Source organism: Canis aureus, chromosome 6, assembly GCF_053574225.1.
Source record: "Canis aureus isolate CA01 chromosome 6, VMU_Caureus_v.1.0, whole genome shotgun sequence".
Taxonomy (NCBI): domain Eukaryota; kingdom Metazoa; phylum Chordata; class Mammalia; order Carnivora; family Canidae; genus Canis; species Canis aureus.
The window spans coordinates 56,731,392-56,746,490 of NC_135616.1; the positions used below are offsets into that span (position 1 = coordinate 56,731,392).

Sequence of the window (15,099 nt, forward strand, 5' to 3'; positions counted from 1 at the left end):
TGTTCCCTTCAGGACACTAACTGTCAGTCTTTTCCGTTTTAACATAAAAAGGCTGCCTCTTCTCCCCCCTGGGGTCCGTTTCTCGCAAACGCTCATAAACTAGCTTTAGACAAGATGGCAGCCCTCCAGGGGACGAAACCAGCCGACTCTAACCAACTTCCGGTTTGGACCCCAAAGACCAGTACGTTATTTCCGGGGTTGGGTTAAGGCGCGTCATGACAGCGGTTCTGAGCTGCGACTGCGCAGCGGGGACACGCGAGGTCAAAGTAGAACACGTACAGTTTCCCGGGCGGGGAGGAAGAGGCGTTACTGTTCTCGAGCTGCTGGTTTGCTCGCGAGAGTTGAGCGTTGCTAGGAGGCTCGGCGGGAGGGGCGGGGCCAGGGTCGGCGGGGCGGGGCTGGGCGGGGCTAGGCGAGGCGGGCGGCGCGCGCGCGGAGTGAGGGGTTGGGGGGGGTGCGCCGGCGACGGACTCGCGAAGGTTCCAGAGGCGCCGCGTGCGGGAGGCGGGCCGGGTCTCGCGCCGGGTCGGGTGTGCGCGCAGGCTTGGGGCGCTGCGAGCCGTGCGGGTGGGGCCTGCGTCCGGGCGAGCGCGTTCCGTGCGGTGTTTCCTGTTCCCTCCCCTGCGCGGCTGCAGCTCGGGCCTTGCCTGATCAGCCCGACCATGGCTTCAGCTTTGGAAGAGGTAAGGGTCTGGCTTCATCTTCCTCACGCGGCCGTGCGGGGCTTCGAGCGCCGGCGCTCGCGCCCGCCCCCCGCCCCCCGCCCCCCGTACCTAGCGGAGGAGCCGGCGGCCGCCTCCCTGGCTCCTTCCTGCGTCGTCGGCTCCCGGAGCTCTGCCTCGGCCGACCCGCCGCCCACCTGCAGCGGCCCCTGCCGGCTTCCGGCCTCCGGCCTCCGCTGAAGTGGTGCCCCCGGGGAGCGGGGCGGGCCGGTCACCTTCACGTTCCCCTCAGGCCCCGCCGCTCCCGCCGGCCGAGCCCGACGACGCGAGGCTGCTTTACGTAAACGCTGGCTGCAGAAACCGAGGTGCACTCCGCCGGGTGAGGCTGCCGGCGCTCGGCTTCCAGTCGCGTTTTCTCAGCGCGCTTTAGTGGCTGTGTGCCTCGGGGCGAGTTGTGCGCTTCTCGGCCCCACAGCAGTGTCCATTTCCGAGTTAGAAAGGCCAGGCACTACTATTAAATGTTGAAAACCCTGCCTGGCAAACTGTAGCGTGCTATGTGGGCTTTAAAACTAAGTAAATTGGACGGTTAAGTGTTACTAGCGGTGGGAAATAGCCATTTTCTCTTGTAAGCTCTGTGAAGTCTGAACAGGAACGGTTTAACTTTTTTTTGAAGACTTAGTTCGCGCACTTTCAAAATGGGAATAAACCGTACTTGCATTGCCCTTTTCCTGGCCCAAGGTGGTTCTCCGTACATGATACTGCTGAGTGTTAACTAGATTTGTTCTCTGGAAATCTTTCCCTCAATATGAACAAGTTTGAGAAATCTCATACCTGACTTGGAAGTCCTTAGAATCTGCTGTAGATGAAGAAAATGCGTGTGTGCGTGGGTACGTATTATACTGGATCCCTTGCCCCGGGTCTATGTTCTGTCACAGATAGGCCTTGGCTGCCCGAGTGCCCTGGGGAAACCACCTCTGCAGTGGCTTTACGGGCACACTTTATGGATAGCTCCGTATTAGCCCTCTTCAAAATCAGGGATTTTTCCTCAGTTGAGGTAGTTAAAAATACACTCAGGTTTCTGGGGTTGTTTTTGTTTGATATAAAATTCACTGTTCAATCATTTTAAAGTGTGTTGTCCATTGCTGTTTAGTACATTCAGTGTTGCACAGCTGTCACTTCTTTATAATTCCACAACATTCACGTCATCACCAAGAGAAACCTATTAAGCGTATTAGGCCATCCCTTACGATTGTCCCTCCACAACCACTAATTGCTTTGTCTCTGTGGATTTGCCTATTGTGGACATTTCATATAAATGGAATCTTACGGTATGTGGCCTTTTGCTTTTTGGCTTTTTTCACTTAACATAATCTCTAGCTCCTCCGTGGTGTGGCGGGTTTTCCTTTTTTATGGCTGAATAATATTCCATTATATGGATATGCCACATTTTGTTTCTTCTTTATCGGTTGATGGACATTTGGATGATTTTTGGCCATTGTGAACTGTGCTGCTGTGAATATTGTGTACAGCTTTTTATGTGGACGTGTTTCCAATTCTGTGAGGTGTGTATCTAAGAGTGGAATTGCAGGAGCTCGTGAATTCTTTTTTTCAAAGTGGCTGTACCACATTACCACAAACTGTATGAAGGCATCAGTTTCCACCTACCCTTGTAAGACTTGTTATGGGGGGGGGGGGGGATTTTTGTTGATATTGGCCACCCTGGGGGTGGGAAGTGGCATCCTATTGTGATTTTGATGCACATTTCCTAAATGATTAAAGATGTTGAGCATCTTTTTTCATGTGCTTGATGTGATGGCTGTATTCAAACTCCTTTGCTTATTTTGAGACCCTTTGGTTTTAATGCTTCTTGTTGAAGAAATCGGAAATAGATAAGATAAAGCTTGAATATGTTTATGGGTGGCGGTAAAAGGAATGTGTGATTTTGCATAAGGAACACGAATGCTGAGGTAAATTAGATGAGAAACTGCTGTATCTATGTCATAAGTATGTGTGCAGAAAAAGTACCAAAGGGATCAATGTTACTGGTTTCAGGTCTGCAAATAACAGAACTGAGGAATTAAAAATAGGCCTGTTGGAAAGTCGCCTCAGAATTAGAGTGGCTCCCTTTTTTTTATAGTATGTGAGTCAAAACTGGCTGTAAAGAGGGCCTGAGAATCCCTAATTCTCAGAGTTAAGTCTGCTAGAAAAAAGGGTATCTATCCAGTCAAAAAAATAAAACATCTTGTTTAGACTTGATATATTTTCTATTTTGTTGTTGTTATTACCTGAATCCTTACTTGGGAACAAATACACTGATTTTACATTTCAAAATTTTTATCATATTGGTGTTAGAATCCATGTGAATTTTTTAGATCACCATAATGAAATATTGCTTCGAACAAAAGCATCTTGGATCTGTGCTTAAAAAGATGAAATTGCAGTATTGTCTTAGTAATATGAGTTTTTGGGGGGAGGCGAGTAGATAAATAAGGACAGGAGAACTGCCACAGTTGGACTTTTTATTTACCATCCTAGTAGTTAACGGTAAGTGAAGTGAGAGCATCAGAGTTAAATGAGATGATAAAAGACTAAGGGGTAGAAAGCATTTGTTTTTCTCTTCATTTTGTAAGACTTAGAAAACAAAGACTTTAAAACTCTACTTGGACATTATACTGAGTTATCAAGCATTTAAAGTTTTTGTTTTGTTTTGTTTTGTTTTTTTAATTCATTAGAGGCAGAGACACAGGCAGAGGGAGAAGCAGGCTCCATGCAAGGAGCCCGACGCCGGACTCGATCCTGGGACTCCAGGATCACGCCCTGGGCCGAAGGCAGGCACTAAACTGCTGAGCCACCCAGGGATCCCTGCATTTAAAGACTTTTATATTGCATTTTTAAAATATGATTTCAGGCTAAAGTGTACAAGGTCAGATTGCTATTAAGCCAGAATGTAGTTATTTTAAGAAAAATGAAATCCTTGTTTGCAAGGATCTTTTGCATTTGTAGTATATCAGAGGATAATTGGGGAAAAGGTTTTAAGCTGATTAATTATCAAAGAGTGTCTTCAACTATAGAACTTCATAAAATATTGGCCCTCTCTCTAGAAAGTAGAAATAAACACTGGTAGGCGATGTATTGGCACGCAGAGAAAAGAACAGGTGGTTTTTCAGTGATCCAGGAGTGTGTCGCAGTTTGGATATTTTGCCTAGGTACTTCTCCTCTATGGGGCAACTAAGACCCAGACTTTTGACTACATTAACCAGGAGATTCAGAACAAGACCTTTTCTTTTCTTTTTTTAAGATTTTATGTATTCACGAGAGATGTAGAAAAGCAGAGACATGGGCAGAGGGAGAAGCAGGCTCCCTCTGGGGAGCCTGATGCGGGACTCAATCCCAGGACCCCAGGACCACGACCTGAGCTAAAGGCAGATGTTCACCCACTGAGCCACCCAGACGTCCCAAGATTTTTTCTTAAAAGCATCATAATGTCTTTATTTTTTTATTTCTTAAAAATAGAAAATTTTTAATGTCTAGTAGTTGGGGTAAGAACCAGTCACAGAAAGTAGACTACCTCACTCAGTAAAGTTGCTGTAGCATTTCACCATGTTCATTGTGTATTCACTTATCTTTTTTAAGATTTTTAAAATTCCTAATACGATGACTAAACATGTTTTAAGGAAATACATAAATATAACATTGCTTCATTCAACTTTTATGAATCACAGTATCTTGTAAATAAAATGTTCCAAAACAAAGGCAGATAACAGCTACCAAACTGGGAAATATAGGTTTGATTCATTATTGTTACTTTAAGTTTTCGGAAGCTTTAGTTATTTACAGCTCAATAGGCTGGAGAAAAGAATCTCAGGTTGCAGCCCAACCCTAGAAAATTTCAATGAATCTCTCAATTCTTGGCTTTTCAGTAAGCTGAAATGACTAGTAGGCACAATATCCAGCTATTATTATATTTGTCATAGCTAACTTACCTTCTATTTTAACACAGCTACAGAAAGATCTAGAAGAGGTGAAGGTGCTTCTGGAAAAGGCCAATAGAAAAAGAGTACGTGATGCCCTTACAGTTGAAAAATCCAAGATCGAGACAGAAATCAAGAACAAGATGCAACAGAAATCACAGAGAAAAGCAGAACTTCTTGACAATGAGAAGCCAGCCGCTGTGGTTGCTCCCATTACAACAGGATATACAGTAAAAATCAGTAATTACGGTATGACTCACTACCCTACATCCAGCTCTTTCTGCCTTCCAGCAACTTATTTCTCAGTAGTGACCCACTAAATTAGACCCACTAATTTTTAAAATAGTCTGTTTTTGGTGGTTTGAAAGACAAGACCCATTTTATTAAGATCTCTGGAAGAGATGAAAAGGGAAAGAACAGATTTAAAAGCTGTCAGCAAGAGCAAGATGATATATATAGTGAGTGGCAATGAGAATGAACCTATTCTGAAATATGTTCAGCATTTAAGGAACACAGTTGTTTTGTTTTAATCCTGTTTTGCATTTTATTTTGCTAAACAATGAGCAGTATTATCTAAAGAAAGGAATGTAGGTAAATTCAAGAAACAGTTTTGAGTGCCTGATCTATGTCACTCTTGTGCTTGGGCCTGTAGATGCACAATAGTGACCAAGACCCAATCCTTGCTTGTGGTGTGATTAGGACACAGACATACAACTAACACCATAACATGTAAATGATACCATTTTCCCTCAGATCATTTTGGGATAGTCATTTTTCTTTGTGCTCGCAATGTCTAGGACAAATATTACTTAATATTTGCTCAAATGAAACAAAGGTTGTGAAGTTTTGTGGGAATACAGCTGATGTAATCTGAAGGAGGTAGGGAATGGAGACTTAGAAGAGACATTTGAGGTTGAAGGTTGAATTTGGCAAGTGTAAGAAAAGGAAGGGGATTGTGTGAGCAGACAACACGCATAGAGCCATGAGAGGCAGCATGTATTTTCCATATTGTCATAATGGAAAACTGTGCTGTGCTTAAGAGCTGTAGTATAGTATAGTGAGGTATGCTTTGTACTTGACTATAAGAAACTGGTTTAAGCTTATAGGATTACGGCATATACCCAGCAACCTTGATTTGCGTTAAGGGAGAAACTTCTCAATGTGGAACTCAATGTGGAAGATGGATCAAATGAATGGGAAGAAACTAGATGTAGGTCTTCAGAAACCCTTTAGAATGTCTTTTGATTAACACTACATTTCTATTCTATAGGACTAAGCAAGGGACAGTCAAGGATATATATATACACACACACACAACCTATATATATACAATAAATTTGTAAACGTTTTTATGTGAAGTTTGTATTTTTTTGTTGACAGAATTCATCTAATACACACAACCTATATATACATAATAAATTTGTAAACATTTTTATGTGAAGTTTTATTTTTTTGTTGACAGAATTCATGTAGGTTAGAGACTAATATGAATAGTTTGATAATATATACTGAAATGGCATTTAGTAGGTATATTGGTAGGTTAGTCAAATTAGATTTGGATGAATCGGACCTATATTTTACTGTGTCAGGGAAGGGAATTGAAAAAGCTATGATTGCCTTTGAACTGTTTAGAGAAACAAATGATTATGAAATTAGGTAATACTAATATTTAGCCATTAGTTTAATAGAGAATTATGGATCCTTAGGTAAAGGACAAAATTTCCACAAAAAGAAACTGCTTTTTAAATTTGAGTATAGGTGACCCACAATGAGACATTAGTTTCGGGTGTACAGCATAGTGATTCAGCACCTCTCTGTTAATGCTGTGCTCACAAGTGTAACTACCCATTTGTCACTGTACAATGCTATTATAGTGTCATCTATATTATGCTGTGCCTTATATTCTCCCCAATTTATTCATCCCATAACTAGAAGCCTGTATCTCCTACACCCCTTTACCACTGTGCCTATTTCTTCCCCTTAACCCAGGCAACCATTGGTTTGTTCTCAGTACTTAGGGATTTATTTTTGATTTTGCTTGGTTTTTCAGATTCAACATATAAATGAAATCATACAGTATTTGACTTAGCATAATACTCTCTAGAGCCATCCATGTTGTGAATAGCAAAATCTCCTTTTTTATGGCTGAGTAGTAGTAATTCCATTGTCCTATGTACCACATCTTTATCCATTCATCTGTTTACAGACACTTAGGTCGCTTCCCTCTTTTGGCTATTGTAAATAATGTTGCAGTAAACATAGGGGTGCATGTATCTTTTTTTTTTTTTTTTCATGTATCTTTTCTTTTTTTTTTTTTTTTTTAAATTTTTATTTATTTATGATAGAGAGAGAGAGAGAGAGAGAGGCAGAGACACAGGCAGAGGGAGAAGCAGGCTCCATGCACCGGGAGCCCGACGTGGGATTCGATCCCGGGTCTCCAGGATCGTGCCCTGGGCCAAAGGCAGGCGCCAAACCGCTGCGCCACCCAGGGATCCCTCATGTATCTTTTCAAAGTAGTGTTTTTGTTTTCCACAAGTAAATACCCCATAGTAAATTTACTGAATCATAATGGTATTCCTATTTTGAATTAACTGATTAAGCTCCATAACTGTTTTCTACTTTGGCTGTACCAATTTATATTCCCACAGTGTACAAGGGTTCCTTTTTCTCCATATCCACACTCACATTTGTTATTTCATGATTTTTTTTTTCTTTTAAATTCTAGACATTCTGACCAGATGTAAGGTAACATCTCATTGTAGTTTTGATTGGTATTTCCTATGATTAGTGATGTTGTACATCTTTTCATGTGTCTTGGCTAACTGTATGTCCTTTGGGAAAACATTTATTCAGGTCCTCTGCCCATATTTTAATTGGATTGTTTGAGGGGTTTTGGTGTTGAATTATATGCAAGTTCTTTATTTTATATATTAACCCCTAATCAGATTACTTGCAGATATCTTATCCCATTCAGTAGGTGGCCTTTTCATTTCATTGATAGTTCTTTTATATACAAAAGCTATTTATTTTAGTGTGGACATAACTGTTTTTGCTTTTGTTTTGTGCCTCAAGAGCCACATCTAGAAAAATGTTGCTCTGGCCAATGCCAAAGCCACTATTGTCCGTGTTCTCTTCTAGAAGCTTAGGGTTTCATGTCTCACATTTTGGTCCTTGTCTATTTTAAGTTTATTTTTGTGTGTGGTGGTAGAAAAATGAACTATTCTTAAAGAATGTGTTAAATGATCATATTCCTTATTCTAATGAATTAAAAAAGGGGGAGCTCTGTGTTTAAAAAAACCTGGATTTTAGAAGTTCTGCCACTAGCTAGATGCCTAATTTTGGGTAGATTTTGTAGCTTTGTTACAAGCTCAATTTCTCCATCTAGAAAATTTCTTATATTTTTAATATTTCCCATGTTTCTAATACTAGAATTTAGTTTCCAACAGTTTTAGGAGCCATATGCATTTGCTGTTCTAGAGATAGTTACTGACTTTATTCATGTCCCTTTTTTGTTATTACTAGGATGGGATCAGTCAGATAAATTTGTGAAAATCTACATTACTTTAACTGGAGTTCATCAGGTCCCCACCGAGAATGTGCAGGTGCATTTCACAGAGAGGTGAGTTCTCACAAATGGGAAGTATAATGATCATTAAGTCAGAGATTGCCTTATTACTCCTTTTCTTGTCAGTTTCTAAAACTGTTTAAATTTAGAATTCTCCTTTCCACCTACTTTGAAGAGGTTAATATCACCAAGGATGGACAAATGCACATCCTAAAATAAAACTTATGGCTTTTTTCCACAAGAGCTATAGAGCACCTCTCATATAACCAGAAAGATCATGTATTCACTATTGTATTGTAGGTCATTTGATCTTTTGGTAAAGAATCTAAATGGGAAGAGTTACTCCATGATTGTGAACAATCTCTTAAAACCCATCTCTGTGGAAGGCAGTTCAAAAAAGGTAAGTTTGCTTTTATTTTATTGTGAAACCTCATTAAATTGAACCAGGTTAATTTAGAATTGAGAAAAACTAGAATTTTTCTGTAATGGATCAGCAACTACAGCCTGATGGCTATGTTATTGGAACAGGCCCCCCTATTCTCTTGTTTGTGTGTTCTCTGGCGCTGATTATGTTATAATGGCATAATTAAGTAGCTGCGCCAGAAGCCTAAAATATTAACTATCTGGCCCTTTGTCAACTCTTGCCTCTAGAATAGATCATTATAAGAATATTGCATTTAAATCAGGAGGGGAAAAAAATAAATCAGGAGGGGAATAAGCTTCTAAATTGATTAAGAGTGAGCTTGAATATTAATGTCAAAAAAATAAAAAGAATTTTAATGTCAGTTTTGCCACTTACTAGTTGTGACTTTCTGGCAGCTCAATCATTCTGTGCCTCAGTTTCCTCATTTGTACAATGGGAATAATTTATTTTACAAAGCTGAAATTATATACTGAAATGAAATACATATAAAATGGTTAAATTAATGGTAGCTATTATTAGAAGCACCATACCTAAATTTTTGATACATAAAAAGACTTAATTAAGCTAAGTTAGGCTAAGGACTTAGCCTAACTAGAATTAGTAAAATCTATAAAAATAAATAGCCTTTTAAACTACTACACTTTTCACTAATTCAGATAATCTCTTTTCTATTTAAGTGAAATAAGGTTTAATGCAGCTGGCACATAAATGTGCCATTCTGCCATCTGTGTTTACATAATTATGTAGCAGCTTAAAGGCAGTATTAGAATATAATTTATTAATTAGCTTGTGTCTCCGTGCTTCCTCCTTCATCCATTAATCTCATAGTTGAATAAATACTCAAAAGAATCCTGGGAATTACATGGATTGTTGTTGAAACAGTTGAAATTATATGATTTTGCTTTGTGCCTATCTCTGATCCCTCTTACTCTATCACTCTCCTTCAATCACCAAAATCCCACCACACACACTCTTTTTTTTTTTTTTATCAGACCCACCAAAATCATCCTGTTTTATAGCCTATCTTGCTGTGCCCTTCTGGATCTTGGGTCACAGCTCAGATTTCACCTCACAGAGGCCTTTCCTAATGAAGTTCTTCCCTCAAACCCCATTAACACCTTCTTTGTCTTGGTTTTTGTCTTAACATAATAGTAACTTGATTGAGTAAATGTTTTCCAAATAACCATGTTTATCGCCACATGCTGTAAGTTGTACTTGTTTTCTTCCAGGTCAAGACAGATACAGTTCTTATCTTATGTAGAAAGAAAGCAGAAAACACACGGTGGGACTACCTGACTCAGGTTGAAAAAGAATGCAAAGAGAAAGAGTGAGTTTACTTTCATTTCTTTAAGAATTTTAATGTATTCTTTGCTGGGATTGTAGATTTTTAACACTTTGCCATTGTGGATAAGAGTTGTATGTGATTTGACCATTTACCTCTTAATGTTCTCTGAGTAACCCAAGCATCTTACATCTTTCTGTCCACTTATCTAAGGAGGGCACATGTCCAGGAAGTTGCTTTTTACAGTGGACTTAGTTTTGATTGGGTCTTTTGTATTGGTTCTTAACCCTGGGCTTTTAAGAGAGGGATCATGTGTGAGCAGATTTGGGGGGGCGGGGAATGCGGCGCAGCCAAGGGAGAGAGAATCTTAAAGGGCTCCACACCCAGTACAGAGCCTGACACAGGGCTCTCCATCTCTCGACTCTGAGATGATGACCTGAGCTGAAACCAAGAGTCAGACACATAACCAAATAAGCCATCCAGGAGCCCGGCCAGTTGTGCTTCTATGTAGCTTGTGTGTCCATTCCCAGAGGTTCCATTTCATTAGTCCCAGATACCTAGATACACTTTTTGAATTCCACAAAAGTTTCTCATATGTAATTAGTTTCACTCTCACTGGCATAGAGTAAAAAAGACTATTTTTATCCTACTTAATGGCTATTCTAAAAAGTGTTTATTTAAAGATACTTCCATTCTAGGTCAACCTGTTCCTCTGCTTGAATGTACTGCAGCGGTGATGTCCTACATTAACTTGTTTCTTTCACTCCTCCCCTGTAGCCTGGTGCACTTGGTTGGCTAGGGTTAGGAACTATATGTATCTGAATTGACTTAAATCTAGAACAAATTGCCTGTGTACAGGACCATGTTTTTCTCTTGTTGCATCCTCAGTACCTAGTTATGCGAGCTGGCCCTTAACGAGAGAAGTGAAAAATGTAAAGTTAATTAGTCCTTCCTGGACATAGAGCCAGAGGCACTAATTATATTAAGTACCATATCATATCAGTAAATGGGATCATTTAGATAGATATCTATCTCCATTACTGATTGTTTTCTTTTTCTTACAGAAAGCCCTCCTATGACACTGAAACAGATCCCAGTGAGGGATTGATGAATGTGCTAAAGAAAATTTATGAAGATGGAGATGATGATATGAAGCGAACCATTAATAAAGCCTGGGTGGAATCAAGAGAGAAGCAAGCCAAAGGAGACACAGAATTTTAAGACTTTAAAAGTCATTTTGGGAACTGTGATGTGGAAATATTGATGTTTCCAATGAGGAAATGTTGGTGAGCTGCACAGATAAATCTGACAGATAACTACTTACATAGCCTTCTTCTAAGTAAAGGCAGTGAACTCTCCCATTTCCTCCTGGAGGATTTATTTAAATAAAATATGCTTATTAAAACACTTCCTCCAAAGATGGTTTCCTTAGTAATCTGGGCATTTGTTCAAAAAAGGATAATATTGTATTCTTGTGTGAAATGTAAAAAAAAGCAAGTCTTGCCTAATGATAATGCCACATTGTGTGTATTTTTGTTCTGCTAAGAGGTAGAAAAGTTATTGTTTGCCTATAAGTTCTTGATAATCAGCTCCCACCAATGTAAGAATAAGTAAAAATAAAACCTGAATTTTTGCATAAAATGAGAATTTGTATCTGTGTTTCAAGATTGCAATAGTTTTTTCTCTGAGCAGCTTTATATACCACACATTAACCATGCCCTACTAAACCAATCAGACGTTTTCCTCTAGATTTAAATGTTCAGAAATAAAACTAAATCTAAAAATAAAAATCCATCTATTCTATGTTCAGTAGTTGATTAGGTTTTGTTCAATGGAATAGTTCTGTCCAGGAGTATGTTAAGAAAGGCTTTTAAGGGCAGCCGGGGTAGCTCAGCGGTTTAGCGCCACCTTCGGCCCAGGGCCTGATGCTGGAGACCCAGGATCGAATCCCACGTCGGGCTCCCTACATGGAGCCTGCTTCTCCTTTTGCCTGTGTCTCTGCCTCTCTGTGTCTCTCATGAATAAATGAATAAAGTCTTAAAAAAAAAAAAAAAGGCTTTTAAAAGGGAGGATTTTAGAGTTTACTCCAAAAAATCAGAAGATGCCTTGTGATCTTCATTACTACGTTGTATTTGCCAATACAATTAGATAAAAAGAAAGCAATTAAACACATCTAACTACAATTAAGAGAATTTGGTAAAAGCAGTAGGGTTTTAAATTAACACATAGGTAACTTTTAGAATATAGTAACAGTAACAGCATTTCAAAACTGCAAGAGAGCTGAGCATTTGACATAACAGCCAAACAGATCAAAGTTCTCAATGTCAAAATGAAGCCTTATGAATACTTAAGACACACGGACAGAGCTCCAAGACTATACTATGTGATTTCAAATCTAGAAGTCAAAGCTAAATCTGGACGATTTTAACTACATAATGTTCACATGGCAAAGACTCCACAGTAGTACCCAAAACAGGACATACTGAGGATTCCCAAACCAGCTTCATAGAAAAAGCAATATAAATGACTTCAATATATGCAAAAGATCCTCACCTTGTTCAGAAGACAAAAACACTTTTACTGGAAAAATTCCCAAAAGTTTAATCTGTTGAGAGTATGGGGAAATACCTAATATGGGAATGGAATAAAGGTGAAGGTTAAAACTGTTGTTAATACCCACCAGAATTATATTTGCATTTATCCTTTGACAATTCTACTTCTAGCCTCTTACCTCACAGCTAACACTGGCAAAAATTTGGAATGATAAATGAAAAAAATTGGAATACCCAAATGTTAACAGGACTAGCTGAATAAACCTATCTACATAGGAGGTCCTTACAGTCACAAGAAGAAATGACTTTCTAGATACTGATAAAGATTGATCACCAGGATATAGGAAAAGCAAGTACAGAAAATTGTTTATGGTAAACTTACCTTAGTGTCTAAAAGGGTGAGATGTGTGAATACACAGACATACAAGTACTTCAAAAACTAGAATAACCCAAAAACAAAAAAAAAAGGGGGGTAACATAGGGGAAAGAATGAGGTGGGATGAGAATGGTACTTGTGAGTGCACTTTTGTCTAGTTTCAACTTTAGAACCATTTTAAATTTAACATTTAAAAGCTAAATAAAAAGTAATCCTCACATTTGGAAACCTAACATAGCAAGTGAGATGGGACACCCACAGAAGTCTTAACACTACGATCAATTAGTGAAATCAGTTTACGTTGAAGCAATTTATATGTATTACATGATAAAGGTAATGAACAAGTCATTAGGAGCTTATACTTGGACAAGTACAGAATCAATATAAATTTACCATTATTTTTTAAAATGCACATTTCTTAGCAACACCCACCAGAAGGGCAAGAACAATTCAGAATTCAGTAGCAAACAGCAGTACCCTTAGTGCTCATATGTGGTCTCTAAACGTCCCTACTAAAAGGATCAGGGATTCTTGAAAAAATGTCTGAAAATAACAAAGGTAAGCCTGCATTACATTATGACAAAAAATGAGGAAATACCAAATATCGTTCATCAAGTCAACAAGATACAGGACCCACCAATGGGAGGACAACCAGAAAGGTGCCTTCTGATGTGACTGGAAGTAGTACACAGCTCACTTGTGAAAATGCATTCCTAAAAATTGAGCCTGAATCTAGTTGTCTCTGTAACTAGGTTTTAGGGATGGAGCAATAAAGGACACGTGAATAGCCAAATGTTGACCCTTCTACAGGACAAATGACCTGGCTCCTCCAACAAATGAGTGACCTGAAAACGTTAGAATGAGCCACCAAGTAAGGTCGATGGATCATACTGGGATCCCCGATTCAAACAATGGAAAATGAAAACAAATGAAAAGCAGGTGTCCTACCATTGATAACGCCAGAAATCAACACATGTGGTCTTCTAGTTATGATCTGATGGGTTACTAGTCGGGATATTAGCTAGAGCATTCCAGCTCGTAAGCTATAACATAAACTTGGGAAACATGAATCCAAAGTTTGTGATCATTCTCTCACAGCTTCACCTCCACCAAAATTCCAGACTCTGCTCTGCAGCGGCACACCAGACTTCTCCACTGGGAAGACAGGCATCTCAAACAGCACGAATGAAACCTCAGCCCAACCCACCTGCCCCTTTTCCTCCAAACCAATTCTTTTCTTCCTGTGTTTCCTATCTTGGGGTTGCCTTCTACCATCCATTCAATCCCCCTTACCAGGAATCCACAGGCCCCTTTACCTCTTCAATATAATGAGTCTCTAAGTCTTGCCTGATTTTCTAAGTAAGACTTCTTAAAATCTATCCTCTTGCTTGCCTCCACTCCCTTAGTTCAGGCCGTGGTCTTCCAGAACAATTGTGACACCCTGCTAACTGGTTTAGATCTACCACACCATTGTTTGTTGTCTGTAGGGCAACTGGTGATTATCAATCCTCTGCTCAAAACTTTCAATAGCTGGTATTTCACTGAAGGCTTACCTTCCCAGAATGTGGTATCTTCCGTGAGATGGCCTTTGTCTCGTGTTTCATGTTTCTCACCCAGTGAAGGGACTGCTGTCCCACTCTGATGCCTTCGCGCCTCTGCTTCCACGGTTCCCCTTGCCAAAATTTCATCCCTTGCCTCTTAAGTTCAGACGTCAGCTCTGGGAATATTTTGCTGACGTTACATAGGTGCTTGCCTACTACACCCTGGACATTTCTATCACTGAAGCAGATCACTGCTGAGTTACTGAACAAGACGATCTATTTTTTTTTTGAAAGAATTTTTTTTAAAGATTTTTTTTTTTTAAAGATTTTATTTATTCATGATAGACATAGGGGGAGAGAGAGGCAGAAACACAGGCAGAGGGAGAAGCAGGCTCCATGCAGGGAGCCCGATGTGGGACTCGATCCTGGGACTCCAGAATCGCGCCCTGGGCCAAAGGCAGGCACTAAACCGCTGCGCCACCCAGGGATCCCTTTTTTAAAGATTTTATTTATTCATGAGAGACAGAGAGAGAGAGAGAGAAAGAGAAAGAGAGGCAGAGACACAGGCAGAGGGAGAAACAGGCTCCATGCAGGGAGCCCGACGTGGGATTTGATCCCGGGTCTCCAGGATCATGCCTTGGGCTGAAGGCGGTGCTAAACCGCTGAGCCACCCGGGCTGCCCTGAACAAGACAATCCTTTGCTACCTTTACCCATTTCTGTTACAG

At 40.0% G+C, this 15,099-nt stretch overlaps 1 protein-coding gene and 2 long non-coding RNA genes across 8 annotated transcripts in view; 1 reads left to right on the forward strand and 2 right to left on the reverse strand.

Moving 5' to 3' along the window:
* Positions 1-792, reverse strand: part of LOC144316174 (uncharacterized) — a 31,946-nt gene extending 31,154 nt beyond the window's left edge. Inside the window, exon 1 of one of the 3 annotated variants that reach the window (XR_013382015.1) lies at positions 774-792. This is a non-coding gene — a long non-coding RNA (uncharacterized LOC144316174). Of the gene's footprint in view, positions 1-21; positions 180-279; positions 299-773 lie in introns of those variants that run through there. The other 2 variants (XR_013382016.1, XR_013382012.1) reach the window with 2 other exon arrangements.
* CACYBP (calcyclin binding protein) lies at positions 16-11,545 on the forward strand. 4 transcript variants are annotated; one of them, XM_077901763.1, is made up of 6 exons: positions 16-181; positions 4,663-4,882; positions 8,156-8,252; positions 8,499-8,598; positions 9,852-9,949; positions 10,969-11,545. In XM_077901763.1, the coding sequence occupies exons 2-6, from the start codon at positions 4,777-4,779 to the stop codon at positions 11,123-11,125; spliced, it is 558 nt and encodes a 185-aa protein (XP_077757889.1). In that variant the 5' UTR covers positions 16-181; positions 4,663-4,776; the 3' UTR covers positions 11,126-11,545. The 4 variants fall into 4 exon arrangements, with proteins under 4 accessions (XP_077757889.1, XP_077757887.1, XP_077757890.1 ...); XM_077901761.1 differs by lacking the exon at positions 16-181 and adding an exon at positions 483-683; XM_077901764.1 differs by lacking the exon at positions 16-181 and adding an exon at positions 889-1,041.
* On the reverse strand, positions 3,138-14,888 carry LOC144316176 (uncharacterized). The gene is made up of 2 exons (XR_013382020.1): positions 12,458-14,888; positions 3,138-11,940 (listed from the first exon to the last, which is right to left on the reverse strand). It is a non-coding gene; the product is annotated as an uncharacterized LOC144316176 (long non-coding RNA).
* Positions 14,889-15,099: the final 211 nt, after the last annotated feature.